We start from the raw sequence: 20,280 nt of genomic DNA on the forward strand, positions 1-20,280 counted from the left end.
CAGAGCAATGAACAAGGAATTGTCCCTCGCAGCAGGTTGAAGTCAGTGAAAGAGCAGTGACAGATACTTAGGCAGATATTTTATTATGCTCATCAGCAAAAAAAATTCTGATCAAAAAGGAACTTGAAGAGAAAGATGAGCCACTCATGGATAACAAAGGCAGTGAAAAAGAAAATTCTTTAGCAGATGAGCAAAGTGGTAAGGAAAGCTCTCATATCAGTCTCTATCACGAGGGACAAAATATCGGACAAACTAATGAAACTGAAAAGCAGATGCGGGGCAAGGGTTTTAAAAGAAGTTGAGGTATTGGTTGAAATATTTCAGAATTCATTGGATTCCAGGAAGGTTCCAGAGGTTCGGAAAACCTGCAATGTGACACTCCCGTTCAAGAAGGGAGGCAGACAGAAAGCAGGTAACTATAAGCCAATTAGTCTATGTTAGTGCATCCTTAGTGAATGCAATGCTAGGAACTGTTGATAGACAGTGATAAACATATGCTCTTCCATTTTCTTTAAAAAATTAAACAACAATTACTTTGCTCAATTTGTAATCTACTAGTCTGTGACACTTGACTGTTCAAGCTTAAATATTTTTGAAAACTACAAATATTTCAGCCCCCTAGCTATAAGCATGTCTCATACCTTTGAAATTGCTTATTGCAAGGTATTCCCATATGCATCATAATCATTACATTTTAATATTGAGAATGGAAGAACCAAGATTTTTACTCAAATATTTTGGTAGAAGTTAAATTCTAGGCTGATTGCGTAACAGTCATAGCATTTGTTGAAATAAAAACATTTAAATAATACACAGTAATACCTTTCAAAATCATAGGTTGTCACAAGTTTTCTCTGCCACTGGCCATTGTGCACCTGAATTCAAATGGCTGAAAAGTCAGCTAGGATCAGAATCAATCTATGGTAGGTGCATATGATGGTCTCTCAATGAAAAAGAGGCAGAAACAAGCAGAAAATACTAAAGTGATAACTTCTGCATTTTCCTGATGTATAACTTTGAGAGGGAAAGTATTAACAGTCCTAATAAAACAGAAATCCAATTTTCATAATTCCACCATTGTTAGCTATGCCTACAGTTGCCCAGATCTTGAGCATAGCAATTTTTTCCTTAAGCTACTGCACACCACAACCTTTCTCCTCTGCTTAATGGCCAACTCTTTGACCAAGCATTTGGTTACCTATTCTAATATCTTATTATGTGACTTTGGTGTTCAATTTTATTTCATAATGCTCCAATGATGCATCTTAGAATATTTTACAACGCTAAAAAGGTACCACAAAACTGCATAAATTGTTGGGGATCATGTTTGCACATTAATTTTTTTTCCATTTGTCACATTTGCTTTTAGGAACTGGAGGCGATGGGATTTTAAAAGAGGCAGGTTTTCCTGTGATAGAAAATAAAATTTGCAATCGACCTGAATATTTGAATGGAAGAGTTAGAGACAGTGAACTGTGTGCAGGAAATATTGAAGGTGCAGTGGACAGCTGCCAGGTATGTGATCGTACAGCTGGGTATAAAATATAGAATGGTTGAAAGTAATGAATGGGAAAATCAGTAACATTACTAAGAGATTAACATGCAATTCAACAAACTGTGAGAGATGATCATAGTGCTTTACTGCTAAAAGTTATCTTCAGAGTAAGGACGCAATAATTTGACCATTGTCTTCTGACCTGTAGCTTTGAAATAGAAACATGGGAACAAAATTAGGTTATTAAGTCTACTGATTTCAGCCTGGTTTTTGAGTAGAATTTGGCAAATTTGTACTTCAACTCCATTAACTACCTCTGCGACATATCCATTGATACCCTTACATAACATAGAGATAAATGAAAATATAGCAGGTTTTGGAAAATTGAAATACCAGTAAAAAAATCTGGAAATACTTTCCAGTTCTGGTACCATCTTGGAAAGAGAAACAAAAATTAACAAATTTCAAGTCTGTGACCTCTCAGGGCTATGAGAAGCTAGAAATATAAAAGGTTTTAAGGACATACTGAAGCAGGCAAAGTGTGGAGAAGAGGAAACAGCCAAAGGCAAACCTGTGATGGGGTGAAGAGCAAGAGGTAATAAATGACAAGAGAGATGATGGTACAAGACAAAATGATACAAATGGGACAAATAAAGAAACAAAAGATGGCTCTAGAACAAATGAACAGAAGAATCACAAACACCATGTGCAGTCCAATAAAAAAAAGACTGGTTATAAAAATCCTAGGAACTCGATGTAGACAAAACTGTCTGCAAGCAAGGAAGGGAGGGCGGGAGGAGGCATGATCAAAGTTGGTGTCAAATCTAGATTTTTAAGAAGGTGCAGCTCCAGTGGAGAAGTTATGTGGCACTGTGTCAAAAGAGTTGGACTTAAGCAGTTGGCAGAATCGTCACCAATAATGATTTGAATAAATGACTGAAGAGGAAAAAAAAATCTGCATGCCTCCAGGGAAGTTCAGATAAGTGGATCTTGCTAACATTTCTTGCCATGAACTCAAAAGGCTGTGGATTTCTAATATATTGGAACCATTCCAGGGCTGCATTTTCCCTACCTCTGAAGTGGCAAGAGAGCTGTCAGGAAGGAGATTAAATGGGACTATTTACATCTGGAGAGAAACTGATTTTCTTTTTGTCACCTCAGCAATTAAGTGCTAAATAAGAAAGTTGACTGGGTCTTGACTCACTGACAACGAGGGCCTCAAGTGGTCATTTAAGGCATCAAATTACTATGCCCCTCTCACCGGCCTCCCTAGTGGATGAGAAAGATGGCTTATTTCCCTAACAGGAAAACCATGGTGATCTCACTGCCAGTATAGGAGGGGTCTCTAATTACATAAATCTGGAGGCAAGTTGAGGCATTAGTGGTTGGGGATGTGAAGATATCCAATTAAAGTTACCCCTTGCCCTGCCCACCAAGCTCACCGAGTTTTCTCTTTCAGCAGGAAAAATTTACCGTCTCACCACTGTAGAACCCAAGGAAGAGGCCTCATTCAGCTGCGTTTAGGGCCCAGAAGCTGCCAACCTCTTATTGGCTGGCAGCTTTGCATTGTCAAGACGTGTAATTGTGAATGAAATTCATTCTGACTTGACTGCCAGCTGATTGACAGGTGATCAGATGAGATATCTTACCAGTGGGACTGGCATGGGGGCTACTTAGCATGCTCCAGTTTATAAAACAAAGGCAGAATCTTATAGGGGCATGAACGACATGTGCTATGAAAAGATTTGTGGTAGAATCGTATGACAAATCTGGTGAGGCCTATCTCAATGTCAGGTGTAACTCACTCCATCTTGTGTGCATCTGCTGAGCAGTGGGGCGAGTTTTTCATTAGGCAGGGGTGTGTTGCTAATTATAAAAGATTATAGATTGTTATATGCTTCATTAGCACCACAATTCAGCATATTAATATTCAGCTTCCTGTCTTACCAAACACACCGAACAAGCTAGACATTGAGAACTCTCACAGGTAAGTCAGAGCAGATATCTGGTGACATCAACTTACTACTTGCTCCAAAGGACCTCCCTGTTGACCATCTCTGATCCACTTACAGTACATTTCTACACTTCAAAGCTGCATGAGCAACTATAATTACAATTCTGCTACAAGAATGCTCAGGGACATCACCCATCTCATGGTCTGGACCAATCTGCATGTCAGGCTGTTCACTTGCTATCATTGCACTGAGCTTACCTAGGTGCTCACAGCATCCCTGTCTCACATTACCTTACCTCTTTACACTCTACCCCCTCATCCAAAGATAGCAGGCTCATAGTACTGCTGTATTGCCTTGCAGTTTAGCATAGACATAAATCCAGGAAAATCTGACATGGTTATCAGCAGTCCTCAGTAAAGTCAAGAGCGGTAGCCTACTCTAAAGGAATTCAGGCTCAGCAAGTCAATGGCAGCTTCTAATACCAGTTTGGGGGCTCGGACACAATCCATTAGCCACTCAGGATGGTCAGAGTCAGGATGTTATCTACACAAGTTGTGAGAAGCCAAATGTCAGGCAATCCGCCACCTATCTTGACTCTTTCTGCTCAATTGTGCATTGTTCTCCACATGAAATGAAAGAGAATTAGGTTTTACAACTGTTATTGTAAGTGAGGAGGTGTCCTAAGCAAGTAAGTAGGAAGCTCACTGAGCAAGTAGGTTTAGTGGTGTTGAAGTTCGGTGACAGCAAGTGAAGCAAGATGGTATAGACAATAGTGAGAGTGGTAGAGCAAGAGCTGTGTTGAGAGATGGCTATAGTTAGAAGGTAGACTCAGTGTATGATGTCAGAGAGAAATTGGTGGCACTTCTGTTGGAGGAATGGTGAAAGTTACTGAACTTTTCTTGCCTTGCTATGCATTCCTTCAGGTGACTGAGACTGTGCTGTCCTGAGTGGCAACCTTGGACCACAACACATTGGCTGGTATCATGGTTCCTCTGCTGGTCCTGGGGAAACAGAGTGTCCCACTTCTGCACCACCCCATCCAGCAGCCTCTCCAGGTCCCTGCCCACAAAGCTGTAAGCAAAAATTTCCTTTGCCTGCCATGTTCAGGATTTAAGTCAAAAAACATTGCAGGACAGCTGTGAACTGACCGTACTTCTCCAGTTACACAGCAGCTTTTTAAAGATGCACCAGAGATGCCGGTGAATTCCATAATATCATAGCAGTGGCAAATTCTTCCAAATTAGCGCTAGAATCAAACAAAAGGGTTGCTATAGGGTGTGGGACAGTTAGTTAATTAGGCAAGATATGGCAAGGAAACTTACCAGGCCTTGTTGGAAAAACTTTGATAATCAGACTCAGCTGGCACTTACCCCAAAAATATGTAAGAAAGATACATAATAATAAGGTGGGATCACAGCAAGCTAGAATCAGAGTCACCAATAGCCAAGTGAACAGACATTTCAATCTCACTGTGGCAGTCTTAGAACTTGAATTCAGTTTTTAAAACTCTGGAACTGTTGGATTGTTGTTAAAACCCCAAATGATTCACTAATGGCTTTTAGGGAGGGACTCCTAATGTCCTTATCCAGTCTAGCCTATCGATGACACCAAGCCCACGTCAACAAGTTTCATTTTTAACTGTTGTCATGTACATAGTTGCATTGCAAGAAGGCAGCCTTCCTCAGGACAAGCAGGGATTGAGTAATAATGCCCACAACCCAAAAATGAAAAACTATCAATAAGTGCCCAACACTTACCTTCTTAAAAAATTATAAACAGAGAAGACTTTGGTTCATTAAGCCAAAAGCCTACCAGCCATTTATTTGTATTAATGCTACAAATGGATTTAAACTAGTACTTTTCCATAATTGTCATTGATCCCTTGATTGTACTTTCTTTTAGGGTGACAGTGGAGGTCCTTTGGTATGTCCAAACTCCAAGGGCAAATATATTCTCCAAGGAGTAACATCTTGGGGTCTTGGCTGTGCAAGACAAATGAAGCCAGGAGTTTATGTTCGAGTTTCCCATTTTATTGACTGGATTCAAAGTAAAATAAGAGGTGGTTAAGATAGATATAACTGAGTACAATAATCAAAATTGTGTGTTCCCAGTGCATTCAGAATGCAAAATTCCACATGTGAATGATTAAATTCTTTTCCTGACACAATTATGGCTTTTATTTCATTGGGAAGACTTTTAAAAATTGTTGCTGACACCAGCGTAAAGACTATGGATAGAGACTGAATTAAATTGTTGATTTTTCCTGCTGTGTGAACAATAATTTGTTTTGTCATTTAACCACAAGTGTTGAAATTATTTGCAGAATTTTGCTAGTGGTCACCAATTTGACTGAATGCAGACGATGGGACAAATCAGTGGTAGATGGTTAACAAGGCCATTAAACAGCAAATTGTCAGGTGTATTCCAACCTTTTGCCAAATTTACCATGTTAGGAGCCAATTCGCAACCTCGGTTATTGAAATAAAGCAAGATCTGGTTGGCATAGAGATAGCAGCCACATCCCAGATGTCTTCATTTTTCAAGCACTGCAACTTCCCCTCTACAGTGGTCGAAAACACCCGCAACCACATCTCTCACGTTTCCACAACTCATCCTTCACACCCCCTCCTCGCAATAACAACAAAAACAGAATCCCCCTTGTCCTGACGTAACACCCCACCAACCTTCATATTCAACACATCATCCTCCGCCACTTCCACCAACTGCAATCTGACCCCACTACCAAGAACATTTTTCCCTCCCCACCTTTATCTGTCTTCCGGAGGGACCGCTCTCTCCGTGACTCACATGTCCGCTCCACACTCCCCACTCGCCCCACCACCACGGCACTTTTCCCTGAAACCGCAGGAAGTGCCACACCTCCCCCCCACCCTCATCCCAGGCCTCAAGAAAACCTTCCACAATAAACAGATATTCACCTGCACATCTGCTAATGTAGTACATTGTATCCGCTACATCGGGGAAACCAAGCAGAGGCTTGGAGACTGCTTTGTGGAACACCTATGTTCGGTTCGTGACAAACGACTGGACCTCCCAGTCACGGACCACTTCAACTCCCCCTCCCACTCATTGGACGACATGTCTATCGTGGGCCTCCTGCAGTGCCACCATGATGCCACCCGAAGGTTGCAGGAACAACATCACATATTTCGCTTGGGAACCCTGAAGCCCAATAGTCTCAACGTGGACTTCACAAGCTTCAAAATCTCCCCACCCCTGACATCATCCCAAAACCAGCCCAGCTCATTCCCCGCCTCCTTGACCCATCCGTCTTTTCTCGCACCTATCCGCTCCACCCATCTCACTGACCAACCCCACCCCCACCTCCAACCTACCAGCCTCACCCCGCCTGCTTGATCTGTCCGTCTTCCTTTGACTGACCAACCCCCATCCTAACTCCCCACCTACACTCAACTGTACTGGCTTCATCCCTGCCTCCTTGACCTGTCCATCTCCTCTCCACCTATCTGCTTCTTAATCCACCTTCCATCCACCTCCCCCTCTCTCTCCATTTATTTCAGAATCCCCTTCTCCTCCCCCATTTCTGAAGAAGGGTCCAGACCCGAAATGTCAGCTTTCCTGCTCCTTTGATGCTGCTTGGCCTGCTGTGTTCATCCAGCTCTATACCTTGTTATCTGAGATCTGGTTGGCAGACGAGTTGTGGAAGTAACTGGCAGACATACAATGAAGCTGACTGCTGTTTGACCTTTCAAAAAGTGACACTATCAAATTTAGAAACAGTACAAAAGGTGCAGCCAAAGTGGTGTTGCTTGTGGAAAGGTGTCTCCTAGGTCCACAGCAACCACTAGAGGCAGGACAAAGTTCTTGAGAGGCAGAAGAGGCTTTATCTGTCTTGGGCGGGGGTGTGGGGAGGGGGGGTGTGGTCAGTGACTTCTGACTTTAACTCGTGCAGTGAACAGTGGTAGAGAAAGAAATAAGGATGGACACACAATGAGTGGCTACACAGTGGTCAGGGAGCTCCAGTGAACTGACAAACTATTCTGTGTTACTAAGGAGAGATCAAGGTGAAAGCAAAAGCTATGCTTGATACAAAATGCATTAGAGGCTCAACTTAATTGAAACATCCTAGTACCAATGTCTACGTGTCTCCAAGGAAGTGGTAGCAGAACTGAATGATATACTGGAGCAGGACGGGACATGCAATAATTGTAGCATTAAAGGCAACAGTGACAACAACCTAAGATAACAAAGGGTGAAGCTGGATGAACACTGCAGGCCAAGCAGCATCTCAGGAGCACAAAAGCTGACGTTTCGGGCCTAGACCCTTCATCAGAGTGCTCTGATGAAGGGTCTAGGCCCGAAACGTCAGCTTTTGTGCTCCTGAGATGCTGCTTGGCCTGCTGTGTTCATCCAGCTTCACACTTTGTTATCTTGGATTCTCCAGTATCTGCAGTACCCATTATCTCTGGTGACAACAACCTTTTTGTTTGTGGTCGTTCCATGGATCATCTGGAGATCTACGTAACATCTCTTGGTTAATGGCTCATCACTAGTAAAAGTCATAGATGCCATGGTGCCAGCTAAACAATATATGAATTTCACCACCATCAGGCCACTCAGGCAGAGAAGATAGTTGAGTCTGGGGCCATAGCTGGATTTCTGTCAGACGCAAAGAATCACTGATTGTGATAATGTGGCCATCAAGCTTCCTCACAGCAGTCTAGCAGTTTGTGAATAAGAAAGGTTTACATATGCTCAATGCTCATGCTACCTGCAACTGCTGTTGATTATGGAGATAATGTGTAAGGCTTTCGGGAAGATTTTTCCTTCTTAAATAATTCAAATTGTTGCCGTTTTGCAAATCACTCATGGCCTTTGTGGCTGGACACTGGCAGCTATGGGGTATCCACTGAAGTTATGACTTCCAACTAGTGTGTGTAGCCTACCGTACAAGCAAAGGACACATACAGTTGAATGCCGGTGGTTGTAAGGGTGACCATCAAGAAGGTAATTGTTTGTTTGAAGATGGTGTTCAATAATAGTGCATCTACATAACTAAACTCAGAATGTAGAGTCACTCACTAAGTTATAGTTTATAATCATGAGAACATATATAAATATAAAAATTATGCTTTTTTTTCAATCCCTACAGTTTTGGATAGGAGAATAAATGCATGGCTCCACTAATAAGATTATTTTTGATCTCAACCATCAAAGTTCAGTGAATAAATTTAGTCTTTCCTGAATAATGGCTAGTGTGAGCTGACATTCAGAGTCCACCTTGAATGTTCGATCAAAACTCTACAAAATTAACTTTAAAATTATTGCAACTGAGGAAAGATCCTGAAATTATCTTTACTTAGATTAAATACCTACTAATGACAATTTGAATATCTTGAATTATTAAACATAGACTACTTATAGTTTCTAAGTTTTCTTACTTCACAGGAAATCTTTTCTCCTTTGGTGCTGAAGACAGCCAGAAAATGATCATCTTTTAGTTTGCAGTGAATTACCTGGTCACTGACAAGACCTATTTTTGGTAGGCACAATCTTCCACAGATTGCTCAGTAAATCCCAGATATGCAAGGTTGAGGATTTTGATCTTTGAGCAGAAAAACTTCCTCGCTGATTTAACATTCAGCATCAGCAAAACTCCATGACCATCATACGTTCTTCTCTTGAGCAGGTTGTTCACAATTGTTGACCATTATTTGCACAGTTTCAGAGTTGCTTTTAACAGACTTTAATATCTTTTGCTGACCACCACGGAAATGACATCTCACTTGTCAAAGCCGTAAAAAGGGGTCAATGTTGGGAGTTGTTCATTCAATAATTGCATCACATACACTGATGACTGTAAATGTACATTCAGATCAGAGAAAATTTGCAGTAATGGTTTAGGTCCCTGATGGGCTACAGCTGCAAAAAGTCAGGAGGTCAACAGAAACTTACCAAAATTGAAATCGAAACATCATTTCCCAGCCCTAAAGGCCTCTAAATCTGCTAGTGGACTCCACATGCTCCCTCTCCGCGGACACTTGTGGGCATACAGGACCACAGAAGAGGAGCAGTTGGCCAGGTATGATGGTTCCTCCACATTCTATGTTGAGCATGCCATTCACTGCCTTGTAATTAGAAATAGTTGAACAGTGACTAACTGCCTTTTTCACAATATAGCAATTTAAAATTTAATTGAAAAACTATTTCAGTTCCTTGACTTCTTTGAATTTGAATTGGTTTTAAAAGTACATGAACTAATATACACTATTCCAAACTTATACACTAAAAGAACTAACCAAGATAGTTTGGAGTATTAATTCCATACTGTAGTAAGAAAATTGATTAATATTGAAATTTAAATGCACACTGAATGCTCAGTATAGACAAATGTAGCCATGAAACATGATAGGAAATGCAGCTAATATTACAGAAATGACTTTTGTTTCCATTTCTGTGGGCCCAGTCAAACCAATCTCTCCACATATGACAGTTCTGCCATCCCCAATATAAGCCTTCTGAACCTTAGCCACATTCCCCTATGACATGTACATCCTCACTTAGGTAAGGGAAATGAAAAGTGCACACAATACTTCTGATGGACTCTCATGGAAACCCTATATAACTACAGTAAGGCATCCCTATTTCTGAATTCAAATATTCTTGCAATGAAGGCCAACATACCAAATACCTTCCGAATTGCTTACAGCACTTGCCTGCTGACTTTCATTGATTAGTACACCCACAATACCTAGATTCCTTTGTTCATCTATAGTTATCAATCACCATTTAAAATCAACACTACCATTTTATTTTCCATACCCAAGTGTATAACTTCACATTCACCTATGTTATACTGTATCTGCCATGTGTTCTCACACCGACGTAACTTGTCTAGGTCATCCTGGAGCCTCCTTACATCCTCCTCACAACTCACAATCCCACACAGTTTTGTGTTATCAGCAAACTTGGAAATATAGCATTTGTGTCCCTCATCCAAGCCATTTATATACATTTTCAACATTTGGAGCCCAAGCACTGATCCCTGCAGTGCACCATTAGTCACCACCCGTTTCCCAACTTTCGACCAATTTCCATCCTTGCCAGTACATTACTCCCAATGCCTTGCACTTTAATTTTGAACACCACCCCTTTATGTGGGATCTTATCAAAAGCCTTCTTGAAATCTAAATACATCATTTCCACTGACTGCCCCTCATCTGTTTTACTAATTCCATTCTAAAAATACCATGAGATTAGTTAAGCATGATTTCCCTTTCATAAATCCATGCTAACTTTGCCATTTGGCCCATCGAGTCTGCTTCCTCATTCAATCATGGCTGATAAGTTCCTCAACCCCATTCTCCTGCTTTCTCCCTGTAACCCTTGATTCCCTTGATAATCAAGAACCTACCTATCTCAGTCTTAAATGTACTCAATGATTCAAGTGTTTCTTGGAGCTTCACTCATCCAGGCAAGTGGTGAGTATTCCATCACACTCTTGACTTGTGCCTTGTAGCAGATTTCGAGCAGTCAGGAGGTGAGTTGCTTGCTTCAGGATTCCTAGCCTCTGACCTAACATGTAGCTATTAAATTTATATAGCTAGTCCAGTTCAGTTTTTGGACAAAGGTAATATCCACAAATTTGATATTGGAGGATTAAATGATGCCATTTAGTATAAAGGTACAATGGTTAGTTTGTCTCTTATTGGAGATGGCCATTTTCAGGCATTTGTGTGACGCAAATGTTACTTACCAATTTTTAGATCAACCTTTGATATTATCCAGGTCTTATTGCATTTGGTTATTGAATGCTTCTGTATCTGAGTAATGAAATGTGGTCAACATTGTGCAAGCATCAGAAGACATAACCACTTTTGATCTTATCATGAGGGAAAATCATTGATGAAGCAGCTGAAGATGGTTGGGCCTAAGACACCACGCTGAGGAACTTCTTCAGTAATGTCCTGCAGCTAAGAAGACTGACCCCCAACAATCATAATCATCTTGGGTGGCATGGTAGCTCAGTGGTTAGCACTATTGCCTCACAGTGCCAGGAACCCAGGTTCAAGTCCACCCTCAGGCTGTGTGGAGTTTGTACGTTCTCCCTGTGTCTATATGGTTGTCTTCTGGGTACTCTGGTTTTGTCCCACAATCCAAAGATGTGTGGAGTAGGTGAATTGGCCATGCTAAATTGCCCACAGTGTTTAGGTTAGGTAGGTAGACCTGGGAAATGGAGGGGAAGGGGAATAGATCTGGGTGGGATGGTCTTTGGAGGGTAGTGTGGACTTGTTGGGCCAAATGGCCTGTTTCCACACTGTAGGGACACAATGATCTTTCTTTATGCCAGATATGACTTCAACCAGTGGAGAGATTTCCACCCATTTCTCATTGACTCCAATTTTATTAGGGATCCTTGATGCCACCACAGGTCAAATTCAGCCTTGGTGTCAAGGACGGTCACTCTTACCAGGCCTCTGGAATTTAGTTCTTTTGTCCATGTTTGAAAGAAAGTTGCAATGAGTTCAGGAACTGGGTGGCCCAGGCAACCCAGATAGGATGTGATTAAACAGATTATTGATTTAGGAGGTGCTGACTGTCTTCGGGTCACTCTCTTTTTTCAATATGGCTGTTCTCTCATTAGAGAGAGATGGCTGGTGGGGAGTTTAGCCTGAGGGTCACCGTGCTTCAGATAAATGGAGTGAGGTTGAGAAGGCAGGGTCTACATGGTAGCCAGAGCTGATAGGAATTGAACCCCTGCTGTTGGCATTACTTTGCAATCCAACCATCTAGCTAATTGATTACAGATATATTTCCCTACGATCTGCCACAGGAAAGGCCATCACAAGAATCCACCTCAACTGTCACATCTGAGTCATGGACATGACTTTCAATGTGCAACAAATCCTAGAAAGGGTGCAGGGAATAAATAACCTCTGTACATGGCTTTCTTCAACCTCACAAAGGCCTTTGACTCTGTCAAATGTGAGGGATTGTGGAAAAGCCTCTTCAAATTTAGCTGCCCACAGAAATTTGTAACTATTCTCCAGCTGCTTTATGATGACATGCAAGCTGTGTTTCTCACAAACATATCCATCACAAACCCAACAGCAGTGCAAACTTGGGTCAAGCAGGGCTGCAACATCGCACCAAGGTTCTTCTCCACATTCACCGAGACAAATGACAAGATCAGCCTCACACTAATCATTTGAAAAACACTGTTAGAGAACAGTGTGCTCCCACCACACAATACCACCCCTCAACCATCAAAATCCACAGCAAATACCTGGGCAATGTGAATCATTTCCCCATACCTCCAGAGAGGTAGCAGTGCAAGCAGATATTGACAATGAGATCCAACATTGACTCCAATGTTCCAGTAAATTTTGGACACCTGAGGAACAGAGTATTTGATGTCTGAGATGTCAAACCCATCATCAGGCTCATGGTCTGCAGAGCAGCTGTTGTCCCCATCCTCCTGTATGCATCAGAAACATGAATCATGTACAGCAGGCACCTCAAATCCTTTGAGAGTTATCACCTGTGCTGCCTTTGCAAAATCCTGCAAATCCACTGGCAAGATAGGCATATCAACCTGAACATCCTGTCCCAGGCCAATACCAGCAGTATCGAAACATTGGTCACGCACAGTCAGCTATGTTGCATTGGCTACACTGCTCTGCATGCTCGACACAAGACTCCCTAAACAAGTGCCCTACTCTGTGCTCTGCAATTGTGAACATTCACCAGGAGAACAGAGGAAACACAAAAGCAATCCTCAAAAGCCTCCTTAAACAAAAGCAATATTCTGATCAATTGGTGGGAATTTTTTTCCCTAAAAGACAAACACAGGAGAACACAAGAACTGGGAGAGGAAGGAGGCATTTTAGCCCCTTGAGCCTACTCACCATTTATTATAATGATGGTTGATCTCATTTAGGCCTCAACTCAACTTTGCTGCCCACTCACAATAACCTATTAATTAAGTTACTAATTAAAATTCTGTTTATTTCTCTTTAAATTTACTCAATGTCCTGGCATCCACCACACTCTGGGGTAGTGTAATTTCTCCTAATCTCTGTTTTAAATCTGACCCTTTCACTAAAACCATAGAATGTTAAGAGCACAGAAGAGGTCTTCCAGCTCATCAAGTCTGTATTGCTAAAATTATACCATGACTTACACTAGTCCAACATTACTTTTTAAAGGTTGGGAGATTACCCACCTTAACTATCCTCCCAGGCAGTGCATTCCAGGCCTCCACCACCCACTGGATGAAAAAGCTTTTCCTAAAACCCCCTCTAAATCTCCTGACTTTCACTTCAGGGGAACAATCATTTTATATTCACCTTGTCTATGTGCCTCATAACCTCAGACAGCTCTCTCAGGTCCCCTCTCAATCTCCTTTGCTCCAAAGAAAACAATCTGAGCTTCTCCAGGATCTCTTCATAGCTAAAATGCATTATAGCAGGCAACTTCCTGGTGAAACTCCTTTGTACCCTTTTCAGTACAATCACATCTTTCCCATAGTGACAAGAACTGCACACAGTACTCCAGCTGTGATCTAACTAAAGTTCAGTACAACTCCAACATGATCTCCCTGCTTTTATAATCTACAACACGACTGACAAAATCAATCATCCCATATGCCTCATCCAACCTATTAACCTGCCCTATCACCTTCAGGGATCTATTGACAAGCACTCCAAGATCCTTCTGTTCTCCTGAGCTTCCTTGCGTCTTATCATTCATTGAGTACGTCCTCATCTTGTTTCTTCTTCCAGGGTACATCACATCAAATTTATCAATCCATTTATATCATCCAGTAACCCAAGACCTTCCTCCTTACTTGTCAACCACCTAACCAATCTTAGTTTCATCCATAAACTTACTTTTCACTCCCCACTTCATTTATAAATATTGCAAACAGTAGGGACCCAGCACTGATCCCTGTGGTAAGCCATTGACTCTAATCATGCAAACAGCTTCTATCATCACCCTCTGTCTCCTGTCACTAAGCTAATTTTGGATCCAACTTGGCAATTTTCCCTGGATCCCATGTGCCTTTACTTTCTTTGTCCATTTCCCATGTGGGACCTTTTCAAAGGCATTGCTGAAATCCATGTAAATTACACTAACTGCCTTAGCTTCAAATAAACAGTTAGTCACTTCTTCAAAAAATCCCATCAGTTTGTCAGGCATGACCTGCAGCTGACAAAGCTATACTGTCTGTCTCTGATCAAACCTTGCCTCTCTAGATGGTGATTACTTTGTTTTCTTTACTACCGTCTCCATTAGTTTCCCTAACAGTGATGTGAGGCTCACTGGTCTACAGTTCCCTGGTCTACTTCTTCCATACTTTTTCTAAAATATAACTACGTTAGTTGTCCTCCAGTCCTCTGGCACCTCCCCTGTGGCCAAAGATAACTTTAAAAATTGGGTCAAGACCTCTGCAATTTCTTTCCTGGTCTTGCAGATCAGCCTGGACCGGGGATTTATCAACTTGTAAATTTGCCAAAACTTCCAATACCTCCTCACTTCGGATATCAATCTGCTCAAGAATTCACAGTCCATTTTCTTGAATTCTGTACTCACATCCACCTTCACCCAAGACAGACATCAATATTTACTTAACTCTACCAATGTCTTCCGACTTTACATACAGATTACCCCCTTGGTCTCTAATAAGCCTTGCTCTTTCCCTGGTTATTCTCCTCCTTTTGATATGCTTGTAGAATATTTTGGGATTGTCAACTTCTGCGCTATTTGTCTGTTCCTGTTTGACTGTCTGGTGGTCACCCAATTTTTGCTTTCCTCCATTTCCTTTGGCTGCAGTATAACTTCCTCTCTAAATGTGCTCTCCATTTACTTCTCAGACTCATGGATATGCCGCTGCTTAAGCCATGAAACCCTAAGCTCAAATTTGTGGAGCACTTCCTGCACACGTGGTCATCCTACATGCCAGGAGAGTCTGTGACTCCCCATGTGACAGGACACACATTTCATTTGGCTGCCCTCGTCTGCCATAATTTAAACTTCATAACCAGCCTTACCAGTTAACTTTATTACTACATAATTTTACACTTTTTAAAATAACTGCATTTTATGCAGAGATCCTAAAATTAGTTCCCTTACCAGCTGACTGGGGAGGCAATAGCAGACTTGTATTATGGCTGAACTGTTAATCCATTAATCCAGGTAATGTTCTGGGGACCCAGTTTGAAACCAGCCACGGCAGTTTTTTTAAAAATTCATTATCAGGATGAGGGTGTTACTGGTCAGGCAGCATTCACTGCCCAGCCCTAACTGACCAGAGAGCAGATCAGAGTCAACCACATTGCTGTGGGTCAGAAGTCACATGTAGGCCAGACCAGGTAAGGATGGCAGTTTCCTTCCCTAAAGGACAATAGTGAACAAGATGGGTTTTTTTCCTAATAATCGACAATGGATTCATTGTCATCATTGAACTTTTTAATTCCAGATATTTAATGAATTCAAATGTCACCATCTGCCATGGCAGGATTGGAACCTAGGTCCCCAGAACATTACCTAGGTTTCTGGATTAACAGTCCAGCAATAATACCACTAGGCCATCGCCTCTCTTGCAGTTCTAATTCAGATGGTGGAATCTGAATTCAATAATAATCTGGAAATAACAGTCTAAGGTGATGATGAAACCATTGTTGATGGTCAGGAAAAATCCATCTGGTTCACTAATGACAGAAAGAAATCTGCCATCCTTACCTGGTCTGGCCTTTACGTGACTCCGGACCCACAGCAATGTGGTTGACTCTTAATTGCCGGTGGTCAATAAATACTGGCCTAGCCAGTGATACCCTTATCCTTTAATGAATAGAATGCAAAGCCAATCAGCTCACCGCTTTCCTGTGATATTACTCCAATTTTCTTTCCTTACTTTGGAACAAGTAAATTTACATAAATTTCTTATATTCACCACTCCATGCACTTCTCCCCCAGGCTCCAACCCCCAGGTAAGTGGCCCTGAATCCTTGGGAGTAGAGTTTTCATACTCACTGTGCTGTTCTAGATTACCTCTAAAGCACCCTCTCTATACCTACTGTGTTGCCCCCTTAGCACCTTATCTATCTAAATTAGATCTCCTTTCATTCTTCTAACCTCCAGAGAGTATAGGCCTAAACTGCTCAATCTCTCTTCGTAAGACAATACCCTCATCTCTGGAATCAATTGAGGCAACCTTCTTGGAACTGTCTCCTATACAGTTACATCCCTCCTCAAATAAGGAGACCAAATATATGTGCAATACTCCAGGTTAAGTGTCACTAATGTTTTGTACAGTTGCAGCAACTCTTGCCTATTTTTATACTCTATTCCTTTAGCAATAAATGCTAAAACTCTATTTTTTGCCTTCATATTACCTACTATACCTGCATATTAGTTTTCAGTTTTTCATGCACAAGAAAACACAGATCCCTCTGCACCAAAGCACTCTGGCATTTCTCTCCATTTAGATAATAAGTTGCCTTTCTATTTCTCCAACCAAAATGGAATACCTAATGCTTATCCATGTTAAACTTTATCTGATAAATTTTGGCACATTCAACTAATCTATCCAATGTCCATTTGTAAATTTCTTAATTCTTCATGACAACTTACTTTCCCACATATTTTAGTATCATTTGCAAATTTTTCTATAGTACTTTCTATCGCTACACCCAAGTTATTAATATAGATTGTAACTAGTAAGGGACAACTTTTTTTGTCTTGTCAACAGAAGAAGATCCAGTTATTCTGACATAATAAAGTGTGAAGCTGGATGAACACAGCAGGCCAGGCAGCATCTCAGGAGCACAGTCCTGAGATGCTGCTTGGCCTGCTGTGTTCATCCAGCTTCACACTTTATTATCTTGGATTCTCCAGCATCTGCAGTTCCCATTATCTCAGTTATTCTGACTATCTGTTTTCTGTTTGTTTGGCAACCCTCAATTCAAACTAGCCCCATGAGATCTTACCTTGTATATTAAACTTTTGTGCTTCACCTTATTATCTTCTTTAAGTCTACTTGGACTACATCCACAGGATTCCCATTATCCACATTGCTTGGTACATCTTCAAAGAACTCGACCAAATATGATTTACACTTCGTAAAACCAGGCTGACTCTGATAAATTACATCTTGACTTTCCAAACGCCCTATTGTCACTACCTTAATGACAGAGTTGAAAAATTTCCCAACAATAGATGTTAAACCAACGGTCTATAGTATTCAACATTCTGCATCCCTCGCTGTTTGAATAAGGATGTTGTGTTAGCATTTTTCCAATCCACTAGAAACTTTCCAGGGATTTTTGGAATATTATATCCACTGGATCCACTATCTCTACTGGAACTCTCCTTAAGACCTTAGGATGTCAACATCAGTCCCAGGGGACTTGTCTCCCTTCAATCGCAATAGTTTTCTTAGTACTTATTCCCTAGTAATGATAACTGTTCTAAGTTCCTCCCTTTTTTATAACCTTTGTATTGCCTATTACTATTGAGATGGTACTGGTGTCCTCAATTGCAAAAATGAAAGCAAAATATTGATGAAGTGACTCTGCCATTTGTGTTCCACAGTATTAACTCCCCTGCCTCATCTTCCAAGGGACCGACATTCTTTTCCCTTTTGTATACTTGGAGAAGCTTTTGCTATTCATTTTTATATGTTGTGCTAGTTTTCTTTCATAATTTACTTCTGTTCTTTTTATTACCTTTTTAGCAACCCTTTATTGATCTTTAAAAGTTTCCCAATCTTTTTGTCTGCCACTCACCTTTGCAAATATGGTATGCCTTAGTTTTTAATATTTATAGTGTTTTTAATGTCCTTGCTTACACATCGGTAATTTCTTCCCCCTTACAATCTTTCTTCCTTTCTAGAATATATTTTAGTTGGAAACAATTAAATGCCTTCTCAAACATCTGCCAGGGCTCATCAACTGTCCTATATTTAGTCATCCCACCCAGTCCACATGGGCGAAAACTGTCTTCACACCAATTACCTTTCTTTAACTCCAGAATGCTCATGTGGGACTGTAGTTTCTTGTTGTCCAACTGAATTTGAATTTCTATCATGCTGTGATCACTGTCCCCTTGAGAATTATTTATAATGAGATCATCAATTCATCCTAACTCATTACATAGTAGCAAATACAGAATAGTTTGTTCTCTGGCCCATTTCAAAACATATTGTTCCAAGAAACAATCCTTAATACATTCATTGAACATTTCCTTGATGCTAACCTTATCAATTTGATTAATCTTGTCTATATGCATATTAAAATTACTCATAATTATTGCTGTGTTTTTCTTACAAGACTTCAGTATTTCCTTTTTTATACAATGTCACACTAAAGGACTACTCTTTGGGAACCTATTCGTTACTCCTACCAGGGACTTCTTTCACTTGCTATTTCTTATTTCTACTCAGACTGATTCTATGTCTTGTAGGTTCTAAAGAAGTGTCCCGATCCGAAACATCACTTTCCTGTTCCTCTGATGCTGCCCGACCTGCTGTGTTCCTCCAACTCCACACTGTGTTATCTCCAACTCCAGCATTGGCAGTTCTTACTGTCTCTGATTCTATGTGTGATACCCAGGGCGTGCATCATTTCTGATGATTGCAATGACCTGTTCTGTTACCAACAAAACTACAACACCTCCTTTTCCTTCTTGCTTTTTCTTCTGAAATGCTGAGTACCTTTGGTTATGCAATTCCTAAACCACCAAGCCATAACTATTTGTCACAATTTGTGCTGTTAACTCATTAATTTTATTCTGAATTTTTCATGCATTCAGATAAAGAGCTTTTAAGTTTGCTCTAATATCAAACTTCCCCACTCTTGTATGATTCCTTGCTGTAATATCATTCATTCTGTCCCTTCCCTTTCTTGTCTGATAACTAGTAAGCCTCATCACTAACCTGTACCCCTGCCTTCTACTTTCATTATGATTTTCTAGACGTCCACACAACTGAACCCTCCACCTCCCACAACTATTTAGTTTAACGACCTTTCTACAACAAGAAGCATCAGCAAAAGTTTCAACCACTTTGAGCATCATCAAGTGGAGCATATGAAACCCAAATACAAGCATAAGACCATAAGACCATAAGACATAGGAGTGGAAGTTAGGCCATTTGGCCCATCAAGTCCACTCCGCCATTTAAATCATGGCTGATGGGCATTTCAACACCACTTCCCTGCACTCTCCCCGTAGCCCTTGATTCCTTTTGAGATCAAGAATTTGCCAATCTCTACCTTGAAGGCATCCAACGTCCCGGCCTCCACTGCACTCTGCGGCAATGATTTCCACAAGCCCACCACTCTCTGGCTGAAGAAATGTCGTCTCATTTCAGTTTTAAATTTACCCTCTCTAATTTTAAGGCTGTGCCCACGGGTCCTAGTCTCCCCGCCTAACGGAAACAACTTCCTAGCGTCCACCCCTTCTAAACCATACATTATCTTGTAAGTTTCTATTAGATCTCCCCTCAATCTTCTACACTCTAATGAGTACAATCCCAGGATCCTTAGCCGTTCATCATACGTTAAACCTACCATTCCAGGGATCATCTGTGTGAATCTCCGCTGGACATGCTCCAGGGCTAGTATGTCCTTCCTGAGGTGTAGGGCCCAAAATTGGGCACAGTATTCTAAATGGGGCCTAACTAGAGCCTTATAAAGCCTCAGAAGCACATCGCTGCTTTTATATTCCAACCCTCTTGAGATAAACGACAACATTACATTTGCTTTCTTAATTATGGACTCTACCTGCAAGTTAACCTTTAGAGAATCCTGGGCCAACACTCCCAGATCCCTTTGCACTTCTGATTTG

General features: G+C 41.1%; 2 protein-coding genes across 3 annotated transcripts in view; one reads left to right on the forward strand and one right to left on the reverse strand.

Annotated features, from left to right (window-relative positions):
• plg (plasminogen) overlaps window positions 1–5,713 on the forward strand; it is a 219,310-nt gene extending 213,597 nt beyond the window's left edge. Inside the window, exons 34-35 of the mRNA XM_048536068.2 lie at window positions 1,370–1,515; window positions 5,353–5,713. Coding sequence (XP_048392025.2) covers window positions 1,370–1,515; window positions 5,353–5,517 — 311 coding nt within the window. The 3' untranslated portion in view covers window positions 5,518–5,713. The remainder of the gene's footprint in view (window positions 1–1,369; window positions 1,516–5,352) is intronic.
• A 3,527-nt stretch (window positions 5,714–9,240) lies between these two features.
• LOC125455154 (solute carrier family 22 member 2-like) overlaps window positions 9,241–20,280 on the reverse strand; it is a 55,781-nt gene continuing 44,741 nt past the window's right edge. Inside the window, exon 12 of one of the 2 annotated variants that reach the window (XR_009446133.1) lies at window positions 9,241–9,556. The gene's annotated coding sequence lies outside the window, so the exon portion shown is untranslated. Of the gene's footprint in view, window positions 9,561–20,280 lie in introns of both variants that reach the window. The other variant, XR_009446132.1, reaches the window with a different exon arrangement.

This window comes from Stegostoma tigrinum, chromosome 9, assembly GCF_030684315.1.
Source record: "Stegostoma tigrinum isolate sSteTig4 chromosome 9, sSteTig4.hap1, whole genome shotgun sequence".
NCBI lineage: Eukaryota > Metazoa > Chordata > Chondrichthyes > Orectolobiformes > Stegostomatidae > Stegostoma > Stegostoma tigrinum.